The 21,858-nt window shown below is 43.0% G+C and overlaps 1 protein-coding gene across 2 annotated transcripts in view; it reads right to left on the bottom strand.

Annotated features, from left to right (window-relative positions):
• Positions 1-21,858, bottom strand: part of METTL16 (methyltransferase like 16) — a 90,646-nt gene that overhangs the window by 56,410 nt on the left and 12,378 nt on the right. For both annotated transcript variants that reach the window (XM_040423497.1, XM_040423498.1), the window contains exon 4: positions 7,612-7,752. In XM_040423497.1, coding sequence (XP_040279431.1) covers positions 7,612-7,752 — 141 coding nt within the window. The remainder of the gene's footprint in view (positions 1-7,611; positions 7,753-21,858) is intronic.

Here is a 21,858-nt window from a genome sequence, read left to right as displayed (position 1 = left end):
TAATTACATAGATAAAATTGGGCTGGGCATAACATTTTCAATAGATGGTTCAGCAAAAAACGGAACGGAAACGGAAGACATACGGATGCATTTCCGTATGTGTTCCGTTTTTTTTTGCGGACCCATTGACTTGAATGGAGCCACGGAACGTGATTTGCGGGCAATAATAGGACATGTTCTATGTTAAAACGGAACGGAAAAACGGAAATACGGAAACGGAATGCATACGGAGTACATTCCGTTTTTTTTTGCGGAACCATTGAAATGAATGGTTCCGTATACGGAACGCAAAAAACGTCCAGTAAACGGGAAAAAAAAACGTCCGTGTGCAGGAGGCCTTAGAGTGAGGCAAATTCGAACATTTCACTGGAAATGTATGTACTGCAGAAGATGATGGGGAAAGATCACTGCACAGTAGCATTCACCGACACTAAAATACCAATTAAAACCGAGCACCACCACAGCATTCTATTATTATGCCGCCAGCGCCCTGCTTCACCACTGTTCTGCCATCGGTGATTCAGTGCTGGCAGGTATGATGCGCTGAGCCACAGACACCACAAAGTGAAACGTCATTTTACAGGGACCACTTAAGGGGACATCACTTTGGGGGAGGGGGGTTCTGTCTTAAAGTGCATCACTCTGTGTGGAGGTACTTAAAGGGCATCACTGTGTGGGGACCACTTAAGGGGGCATGAATGTGTGCGTGAGACACTTAAAGGGGTATTCCGGTTCATACAAGTTATCCCCTATCCACACGACAGGGGATAACTTTAAGATCGGTGGGGGTCCTACTGCTGGGACCCCTACCATTCACGAGAACGGGAGCCCCGTCCCCCTGCAGCTCCCCTAAAATGACCGTAGCACCATTCATTTCTATGGGAGTTCTGCAGATAGCGGAGCTTTTCCAGCTTTTAGAGGATGAAGCACGCCTCCTGCTTCCAGAGAACATGTCACAACTATTTCCAGTAGTAGGAGTCCAGAGCCAGACATTGGTTAGGCCTCATGCACAGACACAACCATATGTATTTTGCAGCCGCAAAACGTGATCCGCAAAGCACAGATGACCTCCGTGTGATGTCCATGTTGTAAGCGTTTTTTTCCTGACCCATTGACTTCAATGGGTCAATAGTCCACATTTTGTGGCCAAGTATACCACGTGTTCTACTTTTTAAAAAAAACTGACGTCATCCCTATTTTGCGGATCCATGTTTTGTGAACTGCAAAATACATACGGTCACGTGCATGAGGCCTTATGGTGAGCTTTCCAATGGAGGACAGATGATTTTTAGATTCTTACGCAGTTTCATGTTAGCATTTGGTGGTCATGTGTGAACTAACTTTTCTGACTAAACTGCATTCCCAATAACAGCATTTATTGTTGACCACAGTAAATTTTAACCACTTCCTTACCGCCGTAGAGTCTTTAAACATGGAGCAGGAGATGACCAGGCCACAAAGCAGAGACCCAGAGCAAATGTCTCTGATCAGCGATAATGCAGACATTTAAACCCCTCAGATGCTGTGCTCAATTGTGACCACGGCATCCGAGAGGCTTTTCCCATGACCGCTGCACGCCAATTGCAATAGAAATTGCAGTGTATGGGAGAAGAGATCTCATGACTGCATGTTCAAGTCCCCTACGGGTAGTCTAAAAAAGTGAAAAAAAAAGTTAAAAAAAAAAAGTTTATTAAGTTTAGGAAAAGCTTTATAAAAAAATAAAATAAATTCAAAGCACCCCCTTTCCCCAACTTAAAAATACCGTAAATCATTTGCACCGCCACTTCCCAAACAAACGCCAGTACTATTAAAATATAAATGTATTTATCCTGTACTGTGAACACAGCCACACAAAAAAATAAAAAATAAATTAAAAAAAATCACCAATTCAGCCTTTTTTGTCACTTCATCTCCCCCCAAAAAACTGAATAAAAAGTGATCAAAAAGTCATACACACTCCAAAATGGTGTCAATAAAAGTACAGTATCGCCCTGAAAAATAAGCCCTCACACAGCTCCATATATGTAACTATTACTAGTTATGAAAACCAGAATATGGTCATGCAAATGAAAAATCATTTTTTCATTTTTTTTTTACTTTTTTAAAGTATTGAAAAGCATATACAAATGTGGTATTGCTGTAATCGTACTGAACGTCAGAATAGAGTGAACATATTTTTACAGCATAAAGAACACTGTAAAAACAAAACCCATCAAACTGTGGCGGAATTGCAATTTTTTTTCTCAACTCCACCCCATTAGTTTTTCCAGCTTCCCGCTACATCATATGCAATATTAAATGGTGCCATTAGAAATGACAAATTTATCCAGCAAAAAAAAAAAAGTTATAGCTCTGGAAAGGCGGGGAGTAGGGGTGAGCGAATAGACTTCGGATGATGCTCCGTACAGTATTAGAATGTATTGGCTCAGATGAGCCGAAGTTATTACTTTGTGAAGTCTTGCGTGACTTCGTTAATTTTTACTGTAAAAAAACTATTTCCTGAACTCGGGTTCGGTTCCAAGTGGTACCTTGGAACCGAACCAGAGTTCGGGAAGTGGTTTTTGGACCGAAGTTTTATGCGAATCGACTTTGGATGTTTCATCCGAAGTCGATTCGCTCATCCCTAGCGGGGAGTAATAGAAAATGAAAAATCGCTCGGTAATGAAGTGGTTAATGGGCCAAAATGGAGACAAATCAACTTCAGTGTCATATGAAAGTTCTGAATTGAAAGCCTCTAAACTTTTTTTTTTGACCCATTCTGCCAGTTTTTCCCTAAACAGACTGCATAGCCGATTCCTTCTTCACATGGAGAAAACACATCTGTAGAGAACTTTAAAGGGATTTTTTTTTTTTAATAAGCTACTTTATTGTGAAAAATATAAAAAGCAGAGGTAAGTTTGTAATCTAAACCTTTTATTCTATTGAGAAGTGCTCTGAATGCAGCCAGCGACCTAAACAATGGAGGTTTTCATTCTGTTTCCATGGTAACACCCAGGGCCACTTACCATATATTTCTAAATTAATTATAACTCTTAATATAACAAAAAGAAAAACATATATTTGTAGCATAACCTGCCATTCCGAGGACCGCATACAACGCACAATGCCTTTCTTTGTGGCATGATGTTGGTCCCATTGGGTCTTTTGATGCTTATTATAAAAAGATAATACCGAACATTAACGTGGTTCATTAATAGGGCCGTCTGCTTTGGACAAAAATCATTACAGGATAATAACTGATATCTATGGACTGTTCATGTAATGCATGGACATGTCTGGTCCTCCAGAGCGGGAGGGAGAAGACGCTCTTGCTAAAAGAGCAAATTTCCGAACGGGGGAGTAATTTCTACTAACTAAATAAGGGGCCTGTTGCCTCATTATTTCATGATACATTAACAGCTTAAAAAAAAAAAATAAAGAAGAAAAAACTTGCCATTTGAAAGCCCCTCCATTCAAGCACCAAGGTTCCCGTCCCTGGCAGATTGGATGCAAGTAAGTTGTCCGCTGGTGTTTAAACTGGGACTCCGATCGGAACTCTCCACTGCCACCAATGATGGGGAACGTGATTTTAACTAGGGGGGGGGGGGAGGGGAGGCTGCACTGGCCACCAATGAATATAATATTGGGGAGGGAGGGGGTCTGCCCCCTCCTGCCTGGCAGCACCTGGTCTCTTACAGGGGGCTATGATACGCACAATTAACCCTTTAGGTGCGGCACCTGAGGGGTTAATTGTGCGGATCACAGCCCCCTGTAAAAGATCGGGTGCTGCCAGGCAGCAGGGGGCAGTCATGTACACAGTTCGTAGGATATTCTAACTTGAAGCGTCCCCATCACTATGGGAACGCCTCTGTGTTAGAATATACTGTCGGATATGAGTTTCACGATCTAACTCAAATCCGATGGTATATTCTAACATAGAGGCGTTCCCATGGTGATGGAGAAAACTCAGATTCTATGGTATATTAACTCCTGACTTTACATTGAAAGTCAATGGGGGACGGATCCGTTTGCAATTGCACCATATTGTGTCAACGTCAAACGGATCCGTCCACATTGACTTGCATTGTAAGTCAGGACGGATCCGTTTGGCTCCGCTCGGCCAGGCAGACACCAAAACTACTTTTTTTTCATGTCCGTGGATCCTCCAAAAATTAAGGAAGACCCACGGACGAAAAAACGGTCACGGATCACGGACCAACAGAACCCCTTTTTGCGGACCGTGAAAAAATACTGTCGTGTGCATGAGGCCTAAAAGAAATAATGTTTCATATTGTAGCCTCCTGGGGGGTGGGGGCTAAAAAAAAAAAAAAGTAAAAAAACAACAAAAAAAACTTTGTGTCCCAAAACGCCAGTACTATTAAAACATAAAGATATTTATCCCATACAAATAGCGTAACGGGAAAAACATAAAAAATTGCCAATTCGTCTTTTTTTTTCATCGCGTCACGCCCCAAAAAAAAATTGTGTGACTTTTTGATCACATTTTATTCAATCTCCAAAATGGTATCAATAAAAACTACAGATTGTCCAGCAAAAAGTAAGCCCCTAAACAGCTCCGTAGACATAACACAACTATAAAAATGATATGGGGGTTAGAATATGGCAATGAAAAGAAAAAAAAATATATAATTTTTCCCCAGTATTAAAACTCAAGAAAAACGACGGTATATAATATGTTCTTGCAAATACCGCAGCAGCACAGTCAGATAGTGTGTACTGGGTGCAATTCCTCCAGGGAGGTCGGCTTCTCCTCCAAAGTATATAATTCCCAAAGAACGAGGCAGCACTTCCAGATTGGCGTGAAAGGGTGAAGACCCCAAACTTTAATTTCCCAGCAACGTTTTTGTTGTTTTTTTACTTTTTTTTTTTTTTAGCCCCCACCCCCCAGGAGGCTACAATATGAAACATTCTCATTTCTTTTAGGCCTCATGCACACGTGACCGTTTTTTCGTCCGTGGGTCTTCCTTGATTTTTGGAGGATCCACGGACATGAAAAAAAAGTCGTTTTGGTGTCCGCCTGGCCGTGCAGAGCCAAACGGATCCGTCCTGACTTACAATGCAAGTCAATGTGGATGGATCCGTTTGACGTTGACACAATATGGTGCAATTGCAAACGGATCCGTCCCTCATTGACTTTCAATGTAAAGTCAGGAGTTAATATACCATAGGATCGGAGTTTTCTCCAATCCGATGGTATATTTTAACTTGAAGCGTCCCCATCACCATGGGAACGCCTCTATGTTAGAATATACTGTCGGATATGAGTTAGATTGTGAAACTCATATCCGACAGTAAATTCTAACACAGAGGCGTTCCCATAGTGATGGGGACGTTTCAAGTTAGAATATCCTACGAACTGTGTACATGACTGACCCCTGCTGGGGGGGGAGAGGGGAGGCCGCACTGGCCACCAATGAATATAATATTGGGGAGGGAGGGGGTCTGCCCCCTCCTGCCTGGCAGCACCCGATCTCTTACAGGGGGCTGTGATCCGCACAATTAACCCCTCAGGTGCCGCACCTAAAGGGTTATTTGTGCTCATCATAGCCCCTTGTAAGAGATCAGGTGCTGCCAGGCAGGAGGGGGCAGACCCCCTCCCTCCCCAATATTATATTCATTGGTGGCCAGTGCGGCCTCCCCTCTCCCCCCCCCCCCCCCCCCCCTCAGTTAAAATCACATTCCGAATCCCCCATCATTGGTGCGGCCTCACATCTTCCGCCCCCCCCCCCCCCCTTGTTAAAATCACGTTCCGACGGGGCTGACTGTAGTACTCAGCGCAGGCGCATAGCGCAGAGGGAGACGCCAAACACTCGCGGCTGCACTGAGCCACTAATGGTATGCAATACTATTTTAATATATTAATGGGATACGGCTGTATCCTGTTTTGCAACAGATGGTTTTTAACCCCTTCACTACATGCACTAAGCACTTTTGTATATACACACTCTTAGATCTTTGGGATAGGAGAGGATATATGTATATCTACAACACTTATGTCTTGCACTGTATTTAATGATTTTACAGAACTATTGAATTTTCTAAGCAATTTTGTAACTAAATGGATTTATTGTAATGATTGTGATGTCATGTGACTGAGCACTTTTTTATACCATGTGATTTCACTAATTGTATCATGTGATTTGATTGCACTGGCTTTTGGGTATATATACCCTGTTATTGCACTGTTGTATAGCTTGACAAAGGCCTCATTGAGTAGGCCGAAACGTTGCTGGGAAATTAAAGTCTGGGGTCTTCACCCTTTCACGCCAATCTGGAAGTGCTGCCTCGTTCTTTGGGAAATATATATATAAATATATTTATATTTATATATATAACAGTGTAATCGTAATGACCCAGTATTACGGCATAGAGAACGACGCAGAGACAAAACCTGTAAAACTGGTGGAATTGTTTTTGGGTTTTTTTCAATTCCACCCCACTTGGAATTTTTTTTCCCGCTTCCCACTACACTGTAAGCCATATTAAATGGTGGCATTAGGAAGTACAACTTGTCCCATAAATAAAATTTATGGTTCCAGGGGAACAGGGAAGATAAAGGAAAACACAAAAATGAGAAAAAAAATCTCATATTCAAGGGGTTGTGTCACTTCAGTAAGTGGCATTTATCATGTACAGAAAGTTAATACAAGCCACTTACTAATGTATTGTGATTGTCCATATTGCTTCCTTTTTTCCATCACATTATACAATGCTCGTTTCCACGTTTACAGACCACCCTGCAATCCATCAGTGGTGGTCATGCTTGCACAATATAGGAGAAAGCGTCAGCCTCTCTGTTGGCCGTCCCGCATGGGAGCGCACATAGGCTGGTGCTTTTTCCTATAGTGTGCAAGCATGACCACCACTGATGGATTGCAGGGTGGTCTGTAACCATGGAAACAAGCAGTGTATAATGTGATGGGAAAATGAATCCAGCCAGCAAAGGAAGCAATAAGGAGAATCACAATACATTAGTAAGTGGCTTGTATTAACTTTCTCTACATGATAAATGCCACTTACTGAAGTAGGACAGTCCCCAAGGCAAATAAATGGAATATTCTTCAATGGCCAAGTCAGTCACGTCACCTGAGCCTCCTGTTTTTCACAAAACTGAAGTCTGAGAGAATCACAAACAAGCAGAGACTCATTCGGTGATGTCCAAGTGTTCCAGACTTCAGGAAGTCACTGACTGCAAAGCATCTGCATATGTGTCACTGACCAAATACGGACCATCTGAACGTTAGAAAGTCCCAATTTTTTTTAATTTTTTTTTACAAAAATGTATTTTCTTTAAAGGTGCAATTCAGATACAATTGCTCATAACTTCAGTTCCTAGAATAATAATTAAAGTGACTCCAAACTTTGAAAGTAAAGAAACTAAAAACACAAACCATTGTAAATGCGTGCACAGCCCCATGTTCATGAATGACTAGTGTGTAAGAGAAATGCAGACAAATAAGCCCATTACATATGTATCTTGCATTCAGTTATTCGACTTCCTCTGCACTACACCAATACATATTTTAACCTTTAAAATTGTACGAACACCATTTTCAGTGTTCGGTACTTTTGCAGTATTTATGATGAAGATCTGAAGTCCGTGATAAATACCTTTAATGAGATCCGCCAAATGATTCTGCTCTACATTTTTCTTGGCATAATTATAACAGATGTCATCCACTTCGGTGGCGAGGAAATACCAGCCATTCAGAGTGGCTCCTAGTAAAGGATATATGCAGGACGCACCGGTACCTGTGGACAAGAGAGCAGAACATGTCATGTTCTACTTGGGATCTCCTATTATAACGAATCTAAAGGTCTTAATGAAAAAGTGATACAATTTCTAATTAAGAACTATTAAACTTTAAAATTCATAAAAAACAAAACAAAGCTATTGTCTCATGAAGTTCGGTGTGTAAGCTTAGGCCTCGTTCACATTTCCGTGTCAGTTTGACGCCTATGTTTCATCCGTGAGGAACTGTTTGGTCCGCGTGTCTGTTTTTTGGCCCTCTGTGTGTCATTCATGGAAAGATCACGCGTGTCTATTTTTTGACCTCCGTGTGTCATTCATATTCCATGGACATTGCTAGGCTGAAAATTAAATTCCAGAGCGTCTCCTACCAACAGTCTGTGAGACAGAACGGATGTCGTCATAGGTGTCGTGACATAGTTTTCAATGGGCATGTTTGGTCCACATCACAGACCTAAGTGGTGCATGTCTGCGTGATCTTTCCACTGCCCCGCGGTGTGAATAATCACATTAAAACTCAATCATTAAGCGTTCTGTCCGTGGAATCTGTGATTGACTCAAGTGTGAACGAGGCCTTAGTGTATACTTCAGGAAAGTCTCCCAAAGTACATGCCATATTGTACATATCCACAGACTTCCATGGACTGGACGTAAACCAAAACAGTTTCATTTTGGTTTATAAACCTGGCCAGCATACAGTGCCATATAAATATACAATTTTTTTGCAATGGTTGTCTATGGCAGATATCTGCAACTGTAGCGGACGTGGTGTGAACAGTGCCTAATAAAAACGAAAAATAAAAATAAATTTCGGTGAATGTTTTTAAATCGTCTCAAATTTGCCTTCTTCTGGATAGAAGTATTGATGTGTAGAGTTCGATGTTTTGCGTATATAAAATTCAAATAAACTACTATTAAAACACTATGAACACAACATACGGTAGCTCTTACTTTATCTTTTTTCCAGATACATTGATCTCTCTGTTACAATGTTTTTGAGGCTCTGTTCACACTTGGATCATGGCTTTGGTTTATAAAAGAGCCACAAAGCTGGATCCCATTTCAAATGGTCAAACTCAATGGACCAAATTGACTTTAAAGGGGTCCGTTGAGGTTCAGGTATCTTTGATGTGGAAAAATAGTGCAGGAGACTGTGTTGTTCCTGCCATGAAAACCACCGGACAGCAGAGGCGTATCTATCACGAGGCAAACAAGGCATTTGCCTAGGGCAGCACTTGCCAATGGGGCGGCAAAATGCCTTGTTTGCAAAATGTGCCAAACTTTTTTTCCCCTTTGTCCGCTGCTTGCCGATCCGAATCCGATCCTTCACTATGCGAACTTGCGAACGGCATCGCCGGCGCCGCATAGTGAAGCAGGGACCCTCCTCCCGACCTCAAGTGTTCCGGAATTTTCAACTCCTGCGCCGAGCCGTCTTTTTCGCGCATGCACAGTGGGCCGGAATATTCACAACACAAGCGGCAGCCACGGGAAAAGTCTCTACATACCTCCCTCCTCACACAGTCACAGAACAGAGTTGGCCACATCGCCTGACTCCTGGCCTGCCCTGCGAGGAATGTCCAGGTCCAGTCCAGACAGAGGAACAGGAGTGAGTGAGACGAGAGTTAAAAAGAAAATAGTGCACTGTGAGAGTGAGACTAAATAAAGGTGGTATGTCAGACTGTATGGGGCAGCCTCAAGGAGAGGCCAGGGCTACCATAGACAGTCTGACACACATACCACCTTTATTTATGGGGGCAGTCACAAGGAGACACTAAATTGTATGGGGGCTGCCACAAGCAAATAGTGCACTCTGCACTGTGTCATAAATAAAGGTGGTATGTCAGACTGTCTATGGTGGCCCTGGCCTCTCCTTGAAGCTGCCCAATACAGACTGTATGGGGCAGCCTCAAGGAGAGGCCAGGGCCACCATAGACAGTCTGACACACATACCACCTTTATTTATGACACAGTGCAGAGCGCACTATTTGCTTGTGGCAGCCCCCATACAGTTTAGTGTCTCCTTGTGGCTGCCGCGGCCCCCGCCCCCCATACAGTATAATGTCTGCTTATGTCTGCCGCCATACAGTATGTATAATGTCTCCTTGTGGCTGCCCCCTGCCCCCATACAGTATGTATAATGTCTCCTTGTGGCTGCCCCCGCCCCCCATACAGTATAACGTCTCCTTGTGGCCCCTACAGTATAACGTCTCCTTGTGGCTGCCCCCCATACAGTATATAGTCTCCTTGAGGCTGCCCCCATATAGTATAACATCTCGTTGAGGCTGCCCCCATACAGTATAACGTCTCCTTGAGGCTGCCCCCATACAGTATAACGTCTCCTTGAGGCTGCCCCCATACAGTATATTGTCTCCTTGAGGCTGCCCCATACAGTATAACGTCTCCTTGAGGCTGCCCCATACAGTATAACGTCTCCTTGAGGCTGCCCCATACAGTTTAACGTCTCCTTGAGGCTGCCCCATACAGTTTAACGTCTCCTTGTGTTTTTTTTCTTTTAAACAGGTATTTATCGCGATAAATTTCTTAATATTGTTATGCAAAACTGGAAAGGGTGGAGCCTAAAGAGTAAGGGGTGGGGTTAACAGAGGAAGGGGTTTGGCCGTGACAGGAAGGGGTGGGTCAAATTTATATTAGGGGGGTGCCCGAGTTTAGTCTCGCCTAGGGCAGCACAAAACCAAGATACACCACTGCCGGACAGGCCAGTGGAACCTCAAACAAAGGCTCTAAATACAAATGTGAACATAACCTTATATATAAAACACACAAGAAAAATGTATAAAAATATATTAAAATGGTGAAAAGTAGAACAGTGGGGGAGATTTATTATCCTCTGTATGCCAGAAACGTGTGCCAAAAAGCCTGAAAAATTGGTGCACGCCATACTTGTGGAAAATTCAGCAACTTTTTGGATGTTTGGAGCCCGACTCTCCATTTTTCCAAAAAGTAGAGGTGGAGCGGGCCGGCAGCATTTGTTATAACCTAGGCTAAAGAAACTGGCATAGATTATAGCAGAAATCGGTGTGTACATTTCGGTTTTGGCACATGGACCTGCACAAATGCTCCACAATTATCAAGAGGCAGGCACTTCCTAATAATTGTGGCGCATGTGGTGCCAGCCGGGGACAGGTTAAGAACGGCATTTAAAGCAACGGTCTTAGTAAACGTCCAATATATCTTTTCATCGGTTCCTGCAGCAGGAGAAGACATTTTATTTCTGTCCTATTGATACAACCTACAGGATCATGAAAAGAATATACTGCCTCATGCAACGTCTTGGATGAAACATACAACTTCAGAATAGCCTCCTGCAATGGACAACCAAAAATGAGCTTAGAGGTACACATTAGACTTTGGACCCTTAGATTTCAGAGACAAAAGGAAAAGATTACTCTCCCTGGATTTCCCTTGTATCTTCGGCCTCTGTTCCAAGAAGGAAGCCCAGCATGCTGGAAACCTGCTCAATACGGTACATTAATCTGACTTCACGCTGACTGCGCCCCAGACAGCCGCGGCTTCTTTAACTCTCTGTTAATCACCACATTTTGGTAATTTAACATCTGATTATTAAGCAATTTCATTAGAACTTTTCGAAAAAGAGAAAAAAAAAACTAAACTATTCTGTTTGAGATAATAAGTCATAAAATGCATTAGATCTGAGCAAACGAAAGGATGTTCCCACAATTAATGAGCAAAAATCGATAGACAGCAGGGAGTGTGGGCTGAAAATCATCATAAACGAGTATATGGGAAGCAAAAAGCAGCTGCGGATTGTCCTTGAAAGGCCCAGGAAGGGCCCTCATTAGCTAATACAGCGCTCTATGATTAGGGTGGCTTCTTGAGAAAGATGAAACAAGGTCCAGACATCAATTCCTAATTTATAGCAAAAACACAATGCAATGTGTAACTAGACTTAACTCACCCATGGTGCAGCTACACGACGTCAGAAATATTTATAGGGTGTATGCACCATTAATCATCATCAGTCTTCACCGACATGTCAGAGGAGCCACAAATGGCAAGACCCCCATGGATCGCTAAAATGAAAGCGCTTGGCGGCTCTGGCAGAAGTCTAAAAGAACCGGACAGTGGTTCCAATTTTTAAAAAAAAAGGGAGGGGGGGGGGGGCGTGAAAATTTTTATCGGTTTCACTCAAAGAAATATCAGTGAAGCCTCAAGTAATGATGAGTAAGTCAGCACTGTGAAGAAGCCCCGAAGCTGACAAACTCAAAGCAAAGCGTGGCTTCTCAAGTGCAGCAGTCATTAAAAAGCCTCTGTCAGCATGATCAACCCTATCAAACCAGGCATATTTATCATGCTGATGAAAAAAAAAATAATCTTTCTTTTTTTCTGCAGCCTTGTGGAGATATCATTACTTTTAGATTAAGGCCTCATGCACACGACCGTATGTATTTTGCGGTCTGCAAAAAACCGATCCGCAAAAAATACGGATGACGTCCGGGTGCATTCTGGATTTTGCGGAACGGAACAGCTGGCCCCTAATAGCACAGTCCTATCCTTGTCCGTCATGCGGACAATAATAGGACATGTTCTATTATTTTGCGGAACGGACATGCGGAAACAGAATGCACACGGAGTACCTTCTGGTTTTTTTTGCGGACCCATTGAAATGAATAGTTCCGTATACAGTCCACAAAAAAAACGGAATGGACACGGAAAGAAAATACATTCATGTGCATGAGGCAAATTAGGTAGTTTGAGCACTGAGGCGCCAGTCATTGGTGGCAGTGTGTTTTAGCAAAATCATGCATTCCCCAAAGGAATATATGGTTTTGCTAATGCACCACGGCTAAAATGGAGGCATTCATTCAAAATAAGGTCTAATATGTAGGCCTTCAAGGGACAGCTCTGTGGGACAGAGAGAACACTTACCTTTCCATCCTCCCAACAGCGGTGCCTCTCTGCCGTGTGTGATGCCGTCAGTCCAGGTGGATTGACGTGCTGGCGGTTTCCAACACCTTATTTTGAATGAATGACTACATATTTTCCACAGCGCATAAAAAAATAAATAAAAAAATCATGCATTCCTAGGGTTTCATTGACTCAATATATAAAAGTAACATACCCCATCCAATTCCTTGCTGGAGCCCTCCACTGCTATAAGCTTCATATGAAAGCTGCTTTCAGTGTGTGACCCTATGGAGAACTGTAGCAGGGCAATATTAAAAAATTAACGACCTAATATCAGGAGTCAGAAAACCCGCTCACAAGGATTTCAGTATAAAAGCTGAGAATAACAATCAGGTTCATGTTAAATGGACTAAAAGGATTGTGTCCAGTCTCCTCCGGTTTAATCCCTTTTCTTGGTTGACACGGATAAACTCTGGGGTCTATTCGAATGAGAAAATACATGCGCAGCAATGTCACAAAAGATATTAGCAATGACTGATTTTGCCCTCAATGAATTCATTATATTTTTCTCCTATGGATCCGGTGGCACATGGCTTTCTAGGTAGACAATAGTCACTAAATAGCAGGGAAAAGGTAGGACACACTTGAAGACTATACAAACAGAAGTACATCATAGTAAAACACCTAGGGGGACATTTATTACGACCGACGATTTAGACGCTGTTCTTAAACCCTTTAAGCTGCCGGGGGATGCACCAAAGTTATGTTTGGCGCTTGCTACCGCTGGCCGTGCCACATGCTTTAATATACGCCAGCTCCCTTGCTGGCATAGTTTAAGGTAATTTTCCACACCAAAAACTGGCGGCCTACCCCCTTCCTTGCCCTTTTTTCAGCACTTTGCACAAGTGCCGTGAGCAGGGAAAAGTCGCAGATTTTGCCACAAAACACCTTTGCAACAAAATTTAATAATACATAAATACGCCAAAAAGTGGAATAAAAACATTAATAAATGACCCCCCTAATTAATAAAAATCCTGTAAAAAAATAAATAAAAATATACATACATATATACACACATATACATACACACACACGTAATAAAGTACAAGTGATAGCGGTAAATATGTGCACACTGTTGCTTGGTACAATCAATTATTAGCCTGCTCAAGGCATGCATATAAAAAAAATCAATTATCAGCCCACTTGTATTCAAGAGCTTTATAATTCTACAATTTCAGGTGTAATTACACATGTGATTGACATACGGTGCACAGAACGCAGCGTTTCTATAGATTAATCCTGTTACGCCTGAACCTGGGCTCTGTACGAGGAGAGGCTGTCTGCGGCGGAGGATATCCCTGCTTGGCTAGTCACCGGCTGCATCACTAATCACAGCCACTGTATTAAAAGGTAATCTCCATTGCTGGAGCACAGCCACCGCATTGGCAGAACCTATAACAATAGGCAGATGATTACAAGAGGCAAGACATTTACAAGAAGCACTTTCTTAATTGATATGACTACTCTAGTGTTTAGTGACATTCAGCGAGATTTATCATTCCTGCCTAACGCTTCACTGGAGCAAACTGTGCCAAATTTATCAAAATGGAGCACATGGCACAATGAATTAGCTGCTGTTCACTAGGCACGTTAGTTACTTTTGTCTTCCCTATGCCACCTAACAGTTTGGTACGTAATATTGGGGTAGATGTACACAAATATGCATTTGACCAATCCTTCTCCTTTTTCCTTTAAAATCGTCAAGGCGGGTGTCCCTGGCACACTTTCTCAGTAAGTCTCTCCCCACTATGCTCCACATTTTCAAATACACCTGTGTCATGTTTCAGGAGTCTGCTGGATCTCCGCTTGATGTTCACGAATGGACAAATGTATTGTTTACATGCAAAAGCTGCCCCGATCATGGGATGCTCTCAGAGCGGCAAGGTGAGGGTCATTTGGACATGATCACAACCCATTTTACAGTGTACCTCTATTGAACCTTCCCAATTAATAGAACCAGTGCATGATACTCGCCAGGGGTCATACAGCTGCCCTGGACTACTGCACCACCCACACTCAATATCAGATTGGATGTAAGAGCCTCAGTGAAGGTACACCAAACCTATGGATGTAAGCAGAGATGCTGACAATAGTCAGGAATTGAAACAAGGAATGTGAGTAGCAAAGCTTCAAGCTTTTTACCCAATACCTGAAAAGCCCTTTAAAGGGATTCTCCGAGACCGGGACCCCTGCTTCATCTGACCAGGTAGGGTACAGGGGATAAAATAAATAAAATAAATCTAACCTGTCACCGAAGAAACAGTTCCAGTATCAGGGTCCCCTATGGACCAGACGTGTGGCATGCAGTCTACATGCACATCACCTCTGGTGGCCAATCAATGGCCTCAACAGTGGCATCGGGGACAAAAGTGGAGAAAAAGGGAGCTTGATGCCAGAATCGGACAACTGGTGATGGGCGAGTTTTTTGTTTTTTTTAAACCTCTTTATGAAAAAGGGGGGTCCCAGCTTCAAAGAACCCCTCCGGCTGCTCAGATTTTCATAAGCACAACATTTCACGTAGGTCACCTTTCCGTCCCCAATAGACTTCAAACCTCAGACTATAAAAATAATACGTAAAATCCACAGTTTACATATCCAGCACCACAATGAGTTTTCCCACAGCAGTTTATTTCTTTGATCTAGCAGTTTTGCCGCGGTTGATGTGTTGTCAATGTGGTGCCGTATCTCTACAGCGACCCCTACACAGTAGGAGGCATCAGAACTAACTAACTGCTATGAGCAACGGCTCCATTTTTCATTTGCGCTAGGTCTTACGTCTACATTTTTGCCTATGGAAAATCTGACATGTTTATTAATGATCCCTGGCAGAAATCTGAGTCTGACACTGATACCTGTTGTGTATCTGCAGTGTTGCACTGCGGACCTGCCCCATTCATTGCTGGTTCTTCCGCAGATTTGCAGCACAGACAACAATCCATGCAGATTATTTTCCGGATCATGTGAACTGGGGCAAAAATAAAAAAAATAAAAAAATGCATTCACATAAATTGCAGGTGGACGGTCATCAGATGGACTCTTACACTTGAGGTGTAGTCTAATATTACACCGGTTATTGTTAGCATGATGATAACTGCTTGTAATACTGCGTAACATGACGCACAGACCGACAATGCGACAAAAACACTATTACATGTCCCTTATGAGTGAAATATTGTTGTAAATTATTAACCAGATTCTTTCTAATTCCACTATGCTGAATTATAAAGAAAAGTAAGTGCCCCGGTTCCATTTGTGATGTGGTCAGAAGAGGAGAGGGCGGAGGGGGCTGCCGTCTGTATGCTGTAACACCCCCCTATCCAGCCTCATCATACAATGACATTCGGTTTCATTTCTATCCTGCAAGGAATAGCTGTGGGAAGCAGCGGGCAGGGAGCCAAATGAAGTAGACAAGCAGGAGAAGGAAGGAATCTGATGCCAGATGGATTATGCGGAGACCTCAGCCATGAAACAAAAATGAGAAGTATCATGGGGGGATTCTACCACCAAATTCCTAGGAAAGGGGAGTAAATTGATCGAAATCAATAAGCAGGAACAAATCTGTAAAACCAGGATACAGATGCCAAATGAAGTGTAAAACGGAATAATAGTGACCACTCTCTCTCTCATGAGCTGCCCCATTATTACCCTGACTACAAGGCTATGAGAAGAGGTTCTGTGCTCTCACACACTCTAGTGCACAAGCTTTCTTCTAATATGCATTGGCACCGATAGAGGGTTCTTTATCTACACTAGATCAGCCATACCAACAGCTCCACATAGACAAAAATATAGACATTTATTGCATTCATACCAACATTTCAGTTGTTAAAATGGGGGCATATAAGCCTTGCCCCCCAGGAACGCCCTAAAACAACCACATATAGGCAGGGTTTGTGTCAGCCCCTCCCGTTTTCAGCCCAGGACAGAGTGAATTTGCCAGAACGGTCTCTGAAAATCAGGGACCGTCCCAGCTAATTCAGGACAGTTGGCAACTATGCTACTCTCTTTAGTGCGCAAATGCAATTTTGTGGGGAGATACTGTATACTTGCAATGAGCAGAAGAGACAATCTTTCCCTTCAGCACTATTCCCACACAGGTCTGAACCCAGGAGACGTCTTAACCAATAAAATGTTGCTATTATCCACTTAAAGGCTATGAATATCTGCAATTGTCATTCGTTTATTGTTTTTCAGAACCCTGATGTGCATTTTCCAGCTGGATTTGTGTGTCCAGGATGCTGCAACCTTTACTCGTTTTCACGTATCAGCACAGCTTCATTACTGGACTGATTTCTCCTTCTACAGCTCATGAGAGATCTCTTCTCCCTTGTGCTGACAAACTCTGATGCTTAGGCGTGTGCGACCCTACTCCTCCTGAAGAATTTGCAGGCCATGCTCTACTTTCTAAACATATACACAGCCTGCATCATTCATCCCTTCCACCTTCAGACTGCCTTGTGTAAGCACCGTATCTACACTGTGATACAATGGACAACCTGTAGGAGGAGAGCAGAGAGAGCTGTCAGAGTTAGGAGCAGTTCTCTTTTAAATCTAGGTCGGAAGCTGCAGGACAGCCAGCTATGTGAAGAAGTTACACAGACATTACAACAACAAAATCTTAGGGAATTTTAATGGACAATTTAGAAGCAAATAAACAATTAAAGACAATTCCATGCAAAAGTGTCCTTCCCCTTATCCTGGCTGCCATAATGGCCATTTGTGGAATTAAAGGGGTTGTCAGCTTTATTTATATTGATGACCTATCCTCGGGATAGGTTATCAATATCAGATCAGCTGGGGCCGACTCCTGGCACCCCGCCCATCAGATGTTTTAAGAGAAGGCCGCGCTCTGTGAAAATGCTGCCTTCTCTTCATTGTTTACCGGCTTGCTGTTGCAACCGCAGCGGTAAGCAAGTGTAATTACAAGTAAGCCGTCCCATTCACTTTTAGGAGACCGCTGCTTACGATGACGGAGCTGTCCTATTGAAGTAATTGGACGGCTTGTAATTACACCTGCTCACCACAGCGGTTGCGAAGGCGAGCAGGTAAACAATAAAGAGAAGTCTTCTCTTCAAAGTCGGCCCCCATGCGTATCTGATACTGATGACTTATCCGGAGTTCAGACTACTGGGAATTCAGAAAAGCATTTTCTACCACTTCTCCGACTTCACATACACAGTGCAAATGCATTGGTCCTAGGGGTTAGATGATTGTTAGGACGCTGGTATAAATAGGTGGCTGATAGATCAGTACTGGGTTTAGACCTAACAAGGACAATTCTCACTGCAACAGGAATGCTTCTCCTTCTTAGGCTACTTTCACACTGGCGTTTCTAGGTCCGCTTATGAGATCCGTTTTTAGGGCTCTCACAAGCGGCCCAAAAACGGATCAGTTTAGCCCCAATGCATTCTGAATGGATAAGGATCTGTTCAGAATGCACCAGTTTGCCTCCGTTCAGCCTCCATTCCGCTCTGGAGGCCGACGCCAAAACGCTGCTTGCAGCGTTTTGGTGTCCGTCTGATGAGACGGAGCCAAACGGATCCGTCCTGACTTACAATGAAAGTCAACGGGGACGGATCCGTTTTCACTGACACAATATGGTGCAATTGAAAACGGATCCGCCTCCCATTGACATTCAGTGTAAGTCAAAACGGATCCGTTTGCATTATCATGAAAAAATTGTAATTATCATGAATTATCATGGTAATGAACGGATACAAGCGTTTGCATTATAGGCGCGGACCCGTCTGTGCAGATACCAGACGGATCTGCACCTAACGCAGGTGTGAAAGTAGCCTGAGGTTTCAGTGGTACATGGGCAAAGCATAGAGCTATAAAATATACTTAAAATATACTACAGACCATTGAGATACAGACTATAATAATAATAATAATAATAATAATAATAATAAAAAACATAGTAGAGCTAACCCTTAGGGCACATGCGCACGAACGTAGTTTGTTTCGGTGTCTGTTTTGTTTTATTTGCCAATAGGATGCGGACCTGTTCATTTCAATGCAAGAAATGCGGACAGCACACCGTGTGCTGTCCACATCCGTATGTCCGTTCCGTGGGCCCGCAAAAAAGATAGAACATGTCCTATTCTTGTCCGTTTTGCGGATAAGGATACGCATTGTTACAATGGATCCGCAAAAATAACAGATTGAACACAGATGTCACATGGAAGTCTCCAGTATATAAAAATAAATTATTTACCAAAAAGCAAAAAAAATAAAAATACTGCTTAAAAAAAAAAAAAAAAAAATCAGACAAGATTTCTTTTTATTCTGCTAGACATGAGCTGGTTGCCATCCCTGCAATGGAACAGTTCTGGTCTGAAAGAACAGATCAATGATATCAGAATTGTTAATTGTGCAATCAGTTATTTTCAGTAGACAGGGACGCATTAATTTATTCACAGACGCAGCCGATGTGGTGACACAACAAATGGGATGAGACATAGGAGTCACATACACCAGGCGCTCGCCACAGATGCACAACCTGGATGATTTTCACACATGGCTGCTTGTGCTATGGGGGACCGCTGCCCTGTAGCTGATCTCATTGCTTCGGCACAGGCACTGAACTGTGAGGTTTGGAAGCCAAATGCTGCATCTAACACTCTGTACAGCAGGAAAGACGGCAAGACTATGCAAATTAAACACACAGCTCTACGTGCTCCTCACACAGCGTATGCTGTAAAATAGCGCTGGGATCACCGGAAGACCAGACCTCACACACCATGACAGAACCTGCACATCACTAGATGTATTCTCACCAGCTACACTGCCTGTCAATCTGCTCTACATAGGCTAACTTTCAGGGATCTTTATATGTGCAGAAAATCACTGCCATTTTTTGACAAGAATAAGAAAAAAAAAGTTTTAAAACAAACACAAAATAAAGTTAGAATATGGTGATGCAAAAAACATAGCTCCGATGGTGTAAAAGTAATAAAACATAATAAATTCTGTAGCAGAACATATAATAATTTTATCAAGTAGAAGAATAAAGTTATCATGTTATTTACCCAACATGGTGAACCAGATAAAAAAAAAAAAAAAAAAGACAGAATTAGGCCTCATGCACACGACAGTATTTTTTCACGGTCAGCAAAACGGGGTTCCGTTGTTCCGTGATCCGTTTCCGTTTTTGTTTCCGTGTGTCTTCCTTGATTTTTGGAGGATCACCAGACATGAAAAGTGAAAAAAAAATCTAAGTCAAGTTTGCCTTGAAAATGATAGGAAAAAAACGGACACGGATCACAGACGACAATCTTGTGTGCCTCCGTGTTTTTTCACGGACCCATTGACTTGAATGGGTCCGCGAACCATTGTCCGTGAAAAAAATAGGACAGGTCATATTTTTTTGACGGACTGGAAACACGGAAGCGGATGACAAACGGTGCATTTTCCGAGTTTTCAATGGACCCATTGAAAGTCAATGGGTCCGCAGAAAATAACGGAAAACGGAACAACGGACACGGAACACAACAACGGTCGTGTTCATGAGGCCTAAGGCTGAGTTCACATCAGCGTTCAGCCTTTCCGTTCTCCTGCTCCGTTATAGGAGCAGGAGAACGGAAAGGACGGATTCGGCACATAGCTGAGCCGAACGGAGCCTACGGACCCCAAAGACTATAATGGGGTGCGTTAGGTTTCCGCTCAGAAGATGATTTTGGAGCGGAGACAAAAGTTGTGCGCGCAGGACTTTTGTCTCCGCTCCAAAATCATCTTCTGAGCCGAAACCTAACGGACCCCATTATAAAGGAAAACCAAAAAAGGGGGTCAGTCAGCACATACCAAACCACAGAAGCACATTGCTATGGCAGGACCCCATTATAGTCAACAGGGACGGAGCGGCAGTACGGCGGAACGGCGAAATAGCGGCAGGACGGATCCGACAGGGTGAACAGCCTGTCGGATCCGTCCTGCTGCTAGTGTGAAAGTAGCCTTAGTCCTATGAAAACCTGAAATGGTGCCGAGAAAGTATCCTAAAAATGGAGGCCCCCAAATCCACAAGGTGCAGCTTCATATATAAGGCTGGAATTTGAGTCACACTAAACTACTGAAACAGGGTAATAAATGTTGAACCGGTTAAAGAGGTTTTCTGAGAGTAGAACATTGATCACCTACCCTCCGGATAGGCCATCAATATCTGATTGTGGGGGTGCGAACCCCAGTACCTCTGCTGATCAGCTGTTTAAAGAGGCAGTGGTGCTCCAGCAGAGCTTACCAAGTACAGCGCAGTGCATTGTACAGTGACCTTGGTATTGCAACCCAGGGCCATTCCCTTAAAGGGGGCTGAGCTGCATATCAGCCACAGCACTGAATTGGTCCCTAAAGAAATGTGTCAATTTTTATCACTTCTGTCTTAAAAGGGAATGTGTCACCGAAAAAAAATTCTGCTAGTTAAAACCAGATAGCGATACATATCCTTTTTCTAATTTATTTTTGTTTCCTGATTGTAGATTTTTTAATTCTGTTACCTGCACATGATTATGGGGCAGCCATCTTGCCTAAGAGATATGCTTTACAGCAGCCACAGTGGGCTATAGTCACAATGGTCTGGAGGGGATCTCAATGACTTCTAACGGAGAGATTTCTAGGTATGCTCTGTGATCTGTGCAGAGGTCAGGAATGAGCTGACAAGCTGTGATATCATCTATTGTGAATGGTGGATCTGGTGTCCCCGAAGCGACAGAGGTGCCCTTGAGGTTATGGGTATTAGGTGTAATGAAGGCAGGGTCCCTAATGTTCGTGACATCAGTACCCTTCGGTGCAAATAGATAGAACAACATAGAGAAGAGTTTAGTTGGGACAGCTATAATCCATACAAGACGAATTCCCACCCAGGATGGTGCTGCCTCCCATTATAACAGGTCTGGGTAGGATCTTTACTAAATTTCAGTGCTCTGGAGTGGTCACATTAATGTTCCTTTGACTTCAGGCTGACACATACTATCTCCAGGTGTAGAGTATACTATACCCTATAAAATCACATGGCCGGTACACATATGTCTTGCGCTTCTCAAATTACATACAATTTCCATTAATATTGTCCACATTGTCCAAGGAGGAATGTGGCTCCAAATATAGCTTTGCGCTAAACTGTAGATTGTGAATAGGCACTGTAGGCTACTCCACTCCCCAAATGATAG

The sequence above is a fragment of the Bufo bufo genome, chromosome 3, assembly GCF_905171765.1.
Source record: "Bufo bufo chromosome 3, aBufBuf1.1, whole genome shotgun sequence".
Taxonomy (NCBI): domain Eukaryota; kingdom Metazoa; phylum Chordata; class Amphibia; order Anura; family Bufonidae; genus Bufo; species Bufo bufo.
The sequence above is the reverse complement of the archived record's forward strand: the minus strand, read 5'-3'. Positions and strand labels throughout refer to the sequence as shown.